This window comes from Gopherus evgoodei, chromosome 11, assembly GCF_007399415.2.
Source record: "Gopherus evgoodei ecotype Sinaloan lineage chromosome 11, rGopEvg1_v1.p, whole genome shotgun sequence".
NCBI lineage: Eukaryota > Metazoa > Chordata > Testudines > Testudinidae > Gopherus > Gopherus evgoodei.
The window spans coordinates 12156209-12169235 of NC_044332.1; the positions used below are offsets into that span (position 1 = coordinate 12156209).

The 13027-nt window shown below is 45.2% G+C and overlaps 1 protein-coding gene across 1 annotated transcript in view; it reads left to right on the plus strand.

The window, feature by feature from the left end:
- Positions 1–13027, plus strand: part of ABCA12 (ATP binding cassette subfamily A member 12) — a 129011-nt gene that overhangs the window by 45473 nt on the left and 70511 nt on the right. Inside the window, exons 14-21 of the mRNA XM_030579999.1 lie at positions 50–162; positions 679–803; positions 1660–1833; positions 3151–3315; positions 4624–4825; positions 6450–6589; positions 8526–8645; positions 10248–10338. Of these exons, the coding sequence (XP_030435859.1) occupies positions 50–162; positions 679–803; positions 1660–1833; positions 3151–3315; positions 4624–4825; positions 6450–6589; positions 8526–8645; positions 10248–10338 (1130 nt within the window). The remainder of the gene's footprint in view (positions 1–49; positions 163–678; positions 804–1659; positions 1834–3150; positions 3316–4623; positions 4826–6449; positions 6590–8525; positions 8646–10247; positions 10339–13027) is intronic.

Here is a 13027-nt window from a genome sequence, read left to right on the forward strand (position 1 = left end):
TGTGGACCCTTTATTTTCTTTCAATATTGTCCATTTTTTTAAATTTAAGGATTCAAGAAAATGTGCCGCAAATTGATTATTTTCAAGATATCCCTCGGTATATGGCTATGATGAGTTCCATGATGAATACCACTGAGAATGCAACAGCTTCTAAAAAGCAAGGTAGTTTTACCTGTTTACTTTAAAACCTTAGTTTATAAGAATGGTCACTAATTTACTCGTTGCTGTTGGCCTTTCCGAGGCAAATTTTGCTGATTGTCTTATGTACGCTACATGATGACTAAAGTAAGCATGTGCTATGTCCATTGGCTTCTTTTCTAGGACAGATCATAGGCCCATTGAAGTCAATTACACAACTCCTATTGAGTCAGAGTTGCTGGCTCAAGCCATCAGAGGTCCGAACCTTATGCGCTTGGTGCAGGACCCAAAAGGCCTGGCTCCAACAATCTCTCGGTCTGCCAGAGGCTTATAGATTGACAGATGGTCCATCCAAATTCAGACGTGTTTGAGCATGACACATGGTAGTGCTCCTCTCAACCAACATGCGCAACATCTTCAGTCTGGGCAAAAATGTTTCCATTCTGCTGTCTTAACATAGGTGCTCTGTGCATAGATATATAATAGTTCTGTAAGTGTGGAGAAAACTGTTATATCATTTTTTGTTTTTTTATTTTAAAGAAATGTTAGTGGCTGTGTTTAAAAATGTCGACCAGCTCAAAGAGGAGCTCAGAAATGAAGCAGGGATGTCCACAGCAAGTATCAAAGCCCTGATGGAAATGCCTCTCCCAGAAAACATAACTCAGGTAAGTTTACTGTAATTCTAGCTGAAGGTCCTTTTAAATTTGGAACTCAGATGATTAAATCCAGGGGCTATTAGTGAAAGCAGCTCAGCAGATCTCTGCTCCTGTGGGGATGCAGAGGGAGATACATGATGATGTTTAAGGGACACAAACTCTATAGTGTTTTATAAATCAAAATAGACACCCTGAATTGCAGCTGAAAGAACTTTGTAAGCCAGAGCAGCCTCTAGAGACCAAGAGCGGCATGTTCTTTGACCGACACCACTAGCGGGTGGGTAGCCACATATTGGGTGATGGCTGAAATATTTAACTAGTGCATCGTGCATTGCAGTAATCCAGTCCAGTGGTCACAAATGCATGGGTATTTTTGTGAGGTCCACACTGCAGAGAAACAGTTGCAATGCAGATGGAAAAGGGCATTTCTGGCCACTGATGCCACCAATAATTACAAGAGCTACCCCGGGATCCAAAATATCCTTGGAGACAGTGAATCTCAGCCAAGGATGGACACGCTGACCTCAGTGGTTTGGCTCCAAAGACTTCTTCCTCCAGCCTCAGAGCCTCACCATCATCTTGTCTGGATTCAGTCTCAAACAGCTCATTTTTACCTAGCCCCCCAGCTCTGTCAGTCACAAGGAAAGTTAAACTGCTGGATCATATCAGCCTGTGTAAAGTGTGCTAAAGCACTACCATTCTGCTTTTGTTCTCCATGCAGGAATAACGGGGAGGAGAAAGTATGTTTCTTAGTCTACAGCATTGGAAGACGATGTTGGGGAAGCGTTTAGAAGCGGTAGTTTAACCCACGCATGTTGGAGTAACCTAATAATGTACAAATCTCCTGATTTTTTTGCAAATACAGCTCATTTCTCAGATTCTCCAGCTGGAGTCATGTGACGTCCATTCCATCGACCCAAAGTTAGATGCAGTAGTAAAGGAGTTCTGCCACCTGTCACTCCCAGAAAGGACTCGCCAATCTTACATCCTGGGGGTCATATTCTTACGTCACTTAGACATTTACAACTTTCTGTACAAGGTTTGTGTTGGATATTTAGAACACTTTTGTGGCTTTTTCTTAGCTACTGTGGCTAAGATCCTCATCTGGTATACCAGTACTGGTATGGAGCTAGAATGCTTCCCACCAGCTGAGGATCTGGCCTTGTGCATGAAATAACGAATAATTTTATATTGCATACACCCATGCTGACATATACATTACGACAATTGTCCATTATAGAGCCAGCTGGTGTAAACTGGCATGCCTCAGTTATAACCATTGGGGCTACACTGATTTACAGAAACTTAGGATGTGACTCACAAGCTACTCTGGCCTGGTACACCAGCCAACCATCCTAGCCTAGGTCAGGATGTGAACCCAGGTTCCAGTGGATACAAGACACTGGGCTAGGGCTCACTGTACCAATTAGCTATCCTACCAAATCCCAAACTGTAAAAGGTGCTGTGATATTTATTTGCCCAATCCATAACAGTGTTGCAATTGCTCTTATGATTAATCAAATATTCAATATATGTCATTACGGTTGGTGAAAACCACATGCTAAAATAGGTATGGTTTATCAACAAGTATGTTTTCAATATACCTTTAACAATGCTGAAATAATTGTCCTGCCGAACAATGCAGTCAAATGAGAATGCCAATGAACTTGGCTCTGTAGTGATGGACATAAGCACCGTCATACTGGGTCAGACCAATGGTCCAGTTCCTGTCTCCGACTGTGGCCAGTATGTGAGCTTCAGAGGGAGAGTACCAAACAGGGCAATTTTGGAGAGATCCCCCTCTTACTCTCCCAGCTTCTGGCAGTCAGGGTCGCCCTGAGCATGGGGTTGCATCCCTGTCCATCTTGATTAATAGCCACTGATGGATCTAAGCTCAATGAATGCATCTAGTTCCTTTTTGAACCTGTTATACTTTTGGCCATCACAACACCCATGGCAATGAGTTCCACAGATTAATTGTGCACTGTATGAGAAAGAACTTCCTTTTGTTTGTATTAAATCTGATGCCTAGTCATTTCATTGGGTGGCCCCTGGTTTTTGCATCAATGGTGCTGAAAGACTTGTACTGTATTCCAGCCGTCCTCCAAACAAACTTTCCAACATTTTAACTGATTAGAGCCAGGTTCTTTAGAGCTATACCTAAAGTTCCAGGGTGGAATTTTCAATAAGTGGGTAAGTGACTTGGGAGTACAAGTTCCATTGATTCCTATGGGATTTGTGCTCCTAAGTCTCTTAACCACTTTTGCAAATCCCACCGCTGACTCCAAAGAATTAGTACCAGATACGTGTGTCTGTAGATGCTGACAGTTATTTTCTTCCTTCCTCTCTCTTCTAGATGTTTTTCCCCAAAGAACTGCAGAAATCAATGGACAAGATGTTAGGCTTCCTCAAAGAGATGGAACATTTCAGGAACCAGGTGGCGTCTGGCATGCGTCCACTGCTAGAAGCAATTAATTCATTTAAAAAGCTACGGCAGTCTAGAAATGTGCCCCTCTCCAAGGTGTGTATTAGTGTGGGAAAGGGCCTGAGCTAAAATGCCTTTGGAGTAGTTACACTGTGTTGTCCGTAGAATCTCTAAGTGCATCAAGGGAAGTAGCCAGTGGTCAGCAAGTCTGTGTCAGGATACTGAGAAAGTTCTTGTTTGGAATGACATAGGTAGCAGAGGGACAGTGACATGGTCGGTCGGGGTGAGGAGAGGAATGAAAACACAAAAGACTTACAGCTATGTTGAAGTGGGGTAACTAGGAAGGAGATTAAAGGAAACCTACAGGCACATTGAAAAAACCCAGCAAGAGGATAGTAAAAACAGCGTGAAAGCAGGGGCACTGGAACAATTTGTATGAGGTGGGGGTGCTGAGAGCCCTTAACCCAAACTGTAAAGCCTGTATATGATAGAAACCACTTCAAGCCAGTGGGTGTGGTAGTACCCCTAGTTCCAGGACCTATGCATGGGAGTGACACAGCAAGGACCTGATCTGGGCCCCTTCCCCAAGACCCACACTGCTTCCTCCATTCCACATCCCAGATCTCCGCTGCTCGCTGCGTCCCTCGACCCGATGTTTCTAGGGTGGGCGACTAGGAGCTCTTCTGGCTGCAGGCGGCCTTCAGGTCTTCTTCTTTTATTGGAGAGGGGCACTCAGGCATGTGGGGGGGCAGGGCCTTGGGCAGAAGAGGCAGGGCCAGCGGGCTAGCCTCCCCAAAGTGGGGATTTGCCGGCTGCCCATGGCCCTGATCCAAAGTCAACAAAATTCAATGGAAAGTCTCCCATCAACTTCAGTGAGCTTTGGCTCAGGCGATCATCACACTTACCATGGTGATTACACTTAGCAGCCAACTGGCTGGTCATGGTGCCTTACGCTATCCCTAGGGCGTGGTACCATCCTTCTGCAGCTCATCTCTTGTCCTGTCATTACGATTCTTTCACATTATGGGAGTAAATCTTGCTCTACATACTCCAGGGAATAAACCACCTTGAAATCAGTGAGAGCTGAGGATGCTCTGCACCTTACAGGAGACATCCAGCATGTCTCATGATTGGATTCTCAACACCTTTATATAAACTTGCCAACTGCTCACACACATCAGCACAAATTATCCTTTGATACTGATGCTTTTCATTCGTATTTATAAATAAGCATGCAAAGGACCAAGCCAGATATTTTCAGGTTTTCCAAGGAAAGTCCCTTCTTTTGTACACAGATAAACATCTTCTCCAAAAGCCTTCATAAATGCGGTTTACTTCTCCCACTGAAATAAGGCGTTTTAAACATGCAGGTGTTTTTGTTTGCTTTTGGTTTTTGTCCCATAGGCATTGTTGAAAACAACCGACATAACAGTAACTCATGGATCATTTAAGTCTATTTCGAAAGCGCTCTGCAATGAGGAAATAACACCCTTGTTTTTTGAATCTTTGCTGCCTGATTTTGGAGCTCCAAAAAGACCTAGTTCTTCTGCCCAGGATGAAAATGTACAGAAAATAATGAGGAAATATGGCATTCCCCAGGATTCCAGTGAGTTTGCTGCAAAACATGCGCCACAAGAGAAAACACATTCTCAGAGAATACAGTTAGACTTAAATAGAAGGTTAAAAAATTGCCTGGGCTAGATTATATTCTCTTTTGCACTAATTATAAACTGGTATAACTCAGTTTACTTCAGTGGAGCTTCCCTTATTCATAATGAGAATATGAATGAATATTTCTCATTATTCCCCCTTCCCCTGAGCTGGTTGAAATTTTTCAGACAAAACTTTCCATTTGAACAATTGCTTTTATTTTCAATGAAAATGTTGTGAAAAACTGTGTTGACATTTTAAAAATTGTTCATTGCTTTTTCCCTTGCATCTTTCTGATGCCATTATCTAAAATCGGGTGGCAATTTTTTGGTTATTGAAAAATCTGGGTTTTGGTCAAGCAAATGTTCTTTCCATGGGTTCATTTCTAACCTTGAGAAGCAATTGGAAAAAAATCTTGACATTTTTTGCAATTTTTTTAAAAAAAGTTTTGAAGTTCTAGCCCCTGCAGGTTTAGCAGCACACAAACGCATCAGACCAAATGCTCAGTTGGTTTAAACTGGCTAAGCTGCATTAAAATCAACGGCGCTGTGCCAACTTCCACCAGCTGGTTATTGTATCAGTTCTTTGTGGAGCACTGATTGGTTGATGATGGAACTATAATGTTTCCGGGTGTAGCAGTTTGTGTGGAAGATGATGTGTTTTTTTGTGCAAGATGCTGTGTTATATGACAGCTTGGGTCAGGGTATCCCTGCTGCTTCCACAAGTGGAGACGACTCGGAGCTGGCAGATCCCGGTGGAGAAGTGGGGAATGCAGCCTTCACAGCATTGTTCCTCTCTTCCCCCAAACCTGCAGTAGCCCATCTGTGGGAATCAGGCTTCAGAGGCCAGGTGGGAGTCGATGTGGCTGGGAGACACAGCTGCTTTCCACAGCTCTATGGGAACTCATGAAGTTCCTTTTCTCGACATAGGTCTTTCTCCCTTAGACATCTGTCTCTTCCATTTTATGTAACAAAAAAGAGCCATGCATTTGTTTTGAACACAGGCGACAGAAAAATTTTGGAGCTGACCCAAGCGTTCCTGATTAGATCCAGCACTCAAGCTGTTCTAGACCAAACCCTCAACTGGTGCAAATCTGCATAGCTCTGTGGAGCTCTGCTGATTTACACCGGCTAAGGGTCTGGCTCACTAAGCTTATGGGTGACTTATTTTCGTAGAGCTTAAAAAGGAAAACTCAGGCTTCTGAGAGGAGTAGGGCAGCGGCTTAATGCTTCTTCATCTCCCAGTTCCCATGGTGGTCCAGTTTTAGGACTTGACAGGTCAGTGCTTTTATCCTGATGTGTCCTTTTTTCCAGCTGCACTGACATTATTAGCTCCTGCTAGTTCGCAAAACTCCATTTAACCTTAAAGCAGAAAAAGCTCTGCTAGAACAATGAGAATCTTGCTGTCTTGATTTCAGCAACAGGAGAGCTTGGGGTGGATTAGTTCTGTCAAGAGGTATTACACCAGTCAGCGCAGAGAGGGTTATGCAGACATATATTGGACACAGCAACAAAAATACTCGTGGGAACTGTCGTGCGTCTACGTTATTTGTGCTATTTGTTGTTTTGTTTGCCTTGCAGCGCCATTCTGCTTATCATTTTATCTGGATTTGGTTAGTACCTCTACTGGAGCTTTAATATGGTCTTTCCTTAAGCCTATGCTGTTTGGGAAGATTCTGTATACACCAGACACCCCAGAAACTCGAGCAATCATGGAAAAGGTATGATGTTGTGAGCTCTGGTCAAGCAAATCCCAATGACGGGGCTTCTTGTTGGGTCTCCAGTGCAGGCTGTTTTTTTGGAGAAGCAGCAGAATTCTGCTTTCTGCCTGCACTGGAAGTGTTAGACTTGGTTGATAACCCCCTGGGGGAAAACTGAATCTTGAAGCATTACTACAGAACATAGCTGATGTGATCTCAAACTGGGAGTAATCTAAGGCTTCTAAGACACTCTGAGACAAAAGAAGAGTGTAGATCAGTCATCAGCAAAGAATTGTTTAATGCATTTAAATTCAAAATGGGAGCGAGGTACCGACTGTGGGGTGTTGGTTGGGACCAACTGAAATTATGGAAGCTGGATCATAATTTTGCAAGTATTCAGAGCTGGAGGTTTGCTTTGGACCCATCGCTGATTGGGTCATCCCTAGAAATACTGAGGTTAGATAAGCTTGCAAGTCCTTCGGAACTTGTTTCCAGTGCACTGTAGCTTTGTATTTCTGTTTGTGGGAAGGCACTGCAGAGAGAATCCCGATCTCCAAGAAACAAAACTACAAATGAAAGTGAAAGGCAGCAAATTTAAACTGAGGAAAGAGAAGCATGGCTTCATGCAATGCACAGCCTCTGGGGCTTTTCGAGACAAGCTGTCGCTGAGGCCAAGAGCTTAGCAAGATTACAAAAGGGACTGGACATTTAGACAGATAACAAGAATATCCAGAATTATATTAGAAAGAATGTAAAAAAAACCAACAGTGAAACCCTGTGTCCATTGAAATCAATGACATAACTTCCATCAACTTCAGTGGGGCCAGGCTTTAACCCCAAGAGTTTGGGAAGTGATGTAGACACTCACTCTTCAAGGCGTAAACCAACCTCTAGTGAATGGGGGTAGGAAAAATATTTCCCTGTGCTCAGGTTATCCCATAACTGTCTACTTCATGGGGTTTCTTGTCCCTTAATCTGAAGCAGTTGTTGCTGGCCACAGTCAGAGACAGAATGTGGGACTGGGCGGACCCCAGGTCTCATATAGTCTGGCAATTCCTATGGTTTACGGGTCCATTGAAAAAGAAGATTGTTAAAGAGGCAGCGACAATTGAAATCTACCACTTTGTGAATGTGGCAGGCAAATACTTTCGTTTGCATGAAACATCCAAGCAGCGCTGGAAATGTATGGGGCATTACAGGGTTTGGAAGGATTTCTCTGCAAAAGGCCTTAGACCCAAATCACTCCTGGCATAAGCAAAGGAATATCTTCCATTAATGTCAATGGCAGTTGCTCTCCCCTCATCAGGACTGACTTAGGTGCTTCATCACAGCGAAGCGCTGTATAACCCAACAAGAAAACAGAGAGAGTTTTGTGACTGCACTACCTTACTGCTCTGTGCTAACTAGATAAGGCGCTGAGGTCAATAGCCTTTAGTAGCTTCTGAAGGAGTTTTCGGGGAGGAAAATGTTTGATTCTTGATTAACAGAACTGGACTTTTAAGCTTCTCCTGCCAACAAAGCACTGTCTATGCAGGGGGTTAGGTTGGTATAAACGACGTCGTTCAGGAGTGGGGACTTTTCAGACCTCTGAGTGACGTAGTTATACTGATATAGCTCTGAAGTTTAGATCAGACCTTAGTCATAATACTTAAGGCCCCAATCCAGCAAAGCATTTAAGCAGGTGCTGAAGTCCAGCCCTGTTTAGGAAAGCAGTGAAACATAGGCTAAACGTTAAGCACCCACATGTGACGGAGGCATGTGTTGAAGTTAAAGACATGTTAAAGTTAAGCATGTGCTTAAGCATTCAGCTGAATAGGGATGGACCGCTGAATAGGGGCCTAAAGAAGGAAAAACTTGTTCAATGTCATGGTGAAGCATCATGGTAATATTAATTGAGCTTTTTGTAAACAGGTCAAATGGATTTATTTTATGTGTTTGTTTTTATTTGTTTTTTAAGTCTAATGCAACCCTGAAGCAAATGGCTGATCTAATGCATAAGTCCCAGGAATGGCTGGACAAGTCACCATTGATCATGAATTCACTGACTACGTTAAACCAAACAATTCCAGTTGTCAAGGTATTATCTCACAGCTAACAGGGTCCCTTTGTCGCTCAAGTAAACAAAAGGCTGGGGGCAGAACCTAGCTGATATAAATTGTTATAGCTCCATTACCGTCCACCAACAATACAAGCACCAAGAGATTTTAAAGGGGCACCTTTTCAGAGCTAACCCCTCCTTCTGAAATGCTTACAATACGTCCTCTAAAACTTCCAAGTACCAGAGGGGTAGCGTGTTAATCTGGATCTGTAAAAGCAGCAAAGAGTCCTGTGCATGCATCCGACGAAGTGGGTATTCACCCACGAAAGCTCATGCTCCAATACGTCTGTTAGTCTATAAGGTGCCACAGGATTCTTTGCTGCTAAAACTTCCAACACACTGAGGAGAGATGGTTGGCTATACAAAGGGGAGAATTCTCTTAGGTTTGTAAATGCAGTTGCCTTCTGCTTGACATAGCAATCAAAGCTGGGTGACTCATTACAAGGCCCATGCCAGCCTGAGATACCAAAGAAGTGGTTCTCCTCAGGAAGCAGAAAAACTGGGGTAATACCTAGTTCTCCTCATTAGAAAAGTGCCTGAGAGCCTAGAGGATGAACAGATGCCATTCTGCCTTTGTAGCTCAACGAGGAAAAATATTTAAATATCAAGGTAAAACTTCAGACTGTCTCCGTGAGGGAAAAGTCACTGCTCAAACCTGGAAAGCTGTAACGCGCCTCCTCTTTCTACTCACTCTCCATGCAGCAACGATTGGCTTCTTTTTGGTTAAGAAGCAGAACACAGCCTGCTATAGAAATGATACCTTGGGAACACAGAATAATTATTAACTGGTCCCGGTGGGAGAAATTCATCACAGTGCAAAGGGCATAGCTAGACTCCTGGAAAATCCAGGATGGTACGTGTGAGAGTCAGAGGTGAAACGTTCTCCACTGAGCAGACTCATTTTTGAAATGAGCTATTAGAGATTCAGCTAAACTAAAACCTGAAGGCCTGAGGCTCATTTACACTCAGGCCCCTGTGTGCTGTACTCTGTGTAAGGTTCCCTTACAGGGTATGTCTACACAGCATTTTGGAGCCTGCGAGTACGAGCCTCTCAGGAAGGTCGAAAGACTCAGGCTAGCACGGTTCGTGCTAATGTTCTAAAAACAGCTGTATAGACAGGGCTGGACCTTGGGCTCTGAAGCCTAGGGAGCGGGGTGGGTTGGAGATCTCAAGCCACAACATCAAAGCATTGGCTGTGCAGCTATTTTTAGAGTGCTGGGGCAAACCTCACCAACCCCAGCCTGCTGATCTGGGCTGGAAAGCTTGCTCCTGCAGGCTCCAAAACCGTAGATACACCGCAAGTGGGTAGAAATGACATTTGCACCTACTTTAACATCTCCGTGTCACTAAGGATTCAGGCCTAAGTACTGTCCAGAACCAATCCGATGCCTGGTGACATCAGTGTGAGTGTTTTCTATTGGATCAGGCCCTTAGAGGGCTGTAAGACACCGTCATTGGCTAAAGTTTTCTCATCGTAACTGAAACCAAGTGAAGAGAGGAGGCTCAAGAAGGGCGTAAGGAACATGGAGGGACTCCAAAGGGGATGAATGTCACTCTCGCTCTCTCTCTCTCATTTGATAGAATACCCTGCAGAATCCATTCGTGCAAGTTTTTATCAAACTCATGGTGAAGCTGGATGCTATCGAACTGCTGAGCCAAATAAATGAACTGAGTAAGTCGCTATTCATGCACCTCCTATTTATATAACAGCGCTTGGACCGTCACAACTGCTGCACTGCCTTAGCCCATTGGTGTAACGATTCCTGCTGGCCAGTAGCTGATACTTTAGTGCCAGTCAAACTCATCCATAGTGTATATTTGCAATGCTTCATGCTTTGTGGGGCTGGAAAGATTCCTCCTTCACCCTCCTGAAATATCAGCATATGTCCTGAGCAATGTGGTTTGAGTGCCCACATTATGGATGGATAACACAGATGGGGGAAGAAAGGCAGCATTATGATCCTTGTTTACAGATGGGAAACTGAGGCATAGAGAGATTAAGTGATCCACCGTACACAGGAATTCTGTGGCAGATTTTGCCTTGAAGTGCAGTCTCCTCAGTCCCAATCTTGTACCTTAGCCCAGTACCACTCATCCTCTCCATAAATATGTCTTATGTGGCATAGAATCATAGAATGTCAGGGTTGGAAGGGACCTCAGGAGGTCCTCTAGTCCAATCCCCTGCTCAAAGTAGGATGAATCCCCAACTAAATCTAGCCTCACCTTAAAAGCCTCTCAGGAAGAAGATTCCACCACCTCCCTAGGTAACCCATTCCAGTGCTTCACTACCTCCTAGTGAAAAAGTTTTTCCTAATATCTAACCTAAACCTCCCCCACTGCAACTTGAGACCATTACTCCTTGTTCTGTCATCTGGTACCAGTGAGAACAGTCTATGACCTGGGCTACACAGGAGGTCAGACTAGAGGATGATAATGGTCATGTTCCAGTACCAGATAAGGCCTGGCTCCAGAGCTTGCATATACACATCTGGCGTGTTCATCATAAGATCCTTTAATGCTCTGCCAGGTCTAGCTGAGGTTCCTTTAAATCAATGGTCACTAACTCATCGATCGCGATAGACCGTTCAGTCCTGGAGCCTCAGCCATTCGATCGCAATCTCCAGGCTGCTAAATGTCCAGCACTGCAGGGGCTCAGGCAGGCTGCCTGCCTGCCACGGCCCCATGCTGCTTCCACAAGCGACTGGCTGCTGACTTGTCTCTGTGGCCCCTGGGGGAAAGGTTGGGGTGAGGTGGCTCTGTGTACTGCCCAGAAACCCACCAATGGGAGCTGCGGGAGTGGACCTTGCAGGTGCGGGCAGCACATGGAGACCCACTGCCGCCCTCCCTCCAGGGGCCACATGCAGAGATGTACCAGCAGCCAGTCGCTTCCGGGAGCGGCATGGAGCCACAGCAGGCAGGCAGCCTGCCTGAGCCCTGCTGCGCTGACCAGGAGCCAACTGTGCTAAGCACCTCCCGGCTGGAGCCTACACCTCGCACCCCCTTCTGGACTCTCACCCCCAACCCAGAGCTCCCTCCTGGACCCCGCACCCTCTCCCATACCCCAACCCCCTGCCCCAGCCCAGAGCCCCCTCCTGCATACAAACTCCCTCCCAGAGCCTGCACCCCTCACCTTCTCCTGCACCCCAACACTCTGCACCAGGCTGGAGCCCCCTCTGCACCAAACTCCCCGCCAGAGTCCACACCCCTCACCCCCTCCTGCCACCCAATCCCCTGCATCAGTCTCAGCCAATGCACACCCCACAGTTGAGAATGTTACACTGATTTGTGAGAATCCCTGAAGGATTTTGGATCTATAAACCATAAACGACACTGTTAAAAAGTAAAACTCATGAACTGTCCAGTGGATTCTGTGAGATTAGGTGCAGTGTGACCATATGACCCCTGCACCCGAACTCCCTCCCAGAGCTTGCACCCCAACCCCCTGCCCCAGGCTCAGCCTGCAGCCCCCTCCCACACTCTGAATCCCTCTGCCGCAGCCCAGAGCCTGCACCAGCCCGGTCAAAGTGAGTGAGGATGGGGGGAGAGTGAGTGACAGAGGAAGGGGGGGAATTGAGTGAGCGAAGCAGAAAGGGCAAGGCCTTGGGGAAAGGGCAGGGCCTCAGGGAAGGATCAGGGTAGATCCTGTGTTGATCTTAAGTTCAAAATGTGATCTTGTATGTAAAAAGGTTGGAGACCACTGCTTTAAATGAACACCATGCCACCTAATGGCTGAACAGTGTAATACGGTTTAACTTTCCGTTATAATAATAGTCCCTTCTGGCTTCAAAATCTATGAAAAATAGTCTTAAAAATCAAAGGACCTAGTTTAAATGACTCGGATCTTGAATGTTAGTCAAACAGACATTGCAAGAGAATCTCTGCAGTAAATTTTATTAATCCCCTCTGACCACCAGAGGACACTGTTCAGACATAATTATCCATCCAAATAGTGAATTGGAAGTCTGATGGGAAGTGGTTTTAAAAGTTCACTCACATCAGAACTGGAGTTTTGCTTTAAAGTTTTCAGGTTTCTCAACCCCCACCCACCTCCCTACTCCCTCAGTAGAGTAAAGTAACAGACACTTTAAGAACATAAGAACGGCCATACTGGGTCAGACCAAAGGTCCATCTAGCCCAGCATCCTGTCTTCTGACAGTGGCCAATGCCAAGTGCTCCAGAGGGAATGAACAGAGCAGGTAATTATCAAGTGATCCATCCCTTGTCACCCATTCTCAGCTTCTGGCAAACAGAGGCTAGGGACACCATCCCTGCCCATCCTGGCTAATACCATTGATGGACCTATCCTTCATGAATTTATCTAGCTCTTTTTTGAACCCTGTTATAGTCTTGGCCTCCACAAC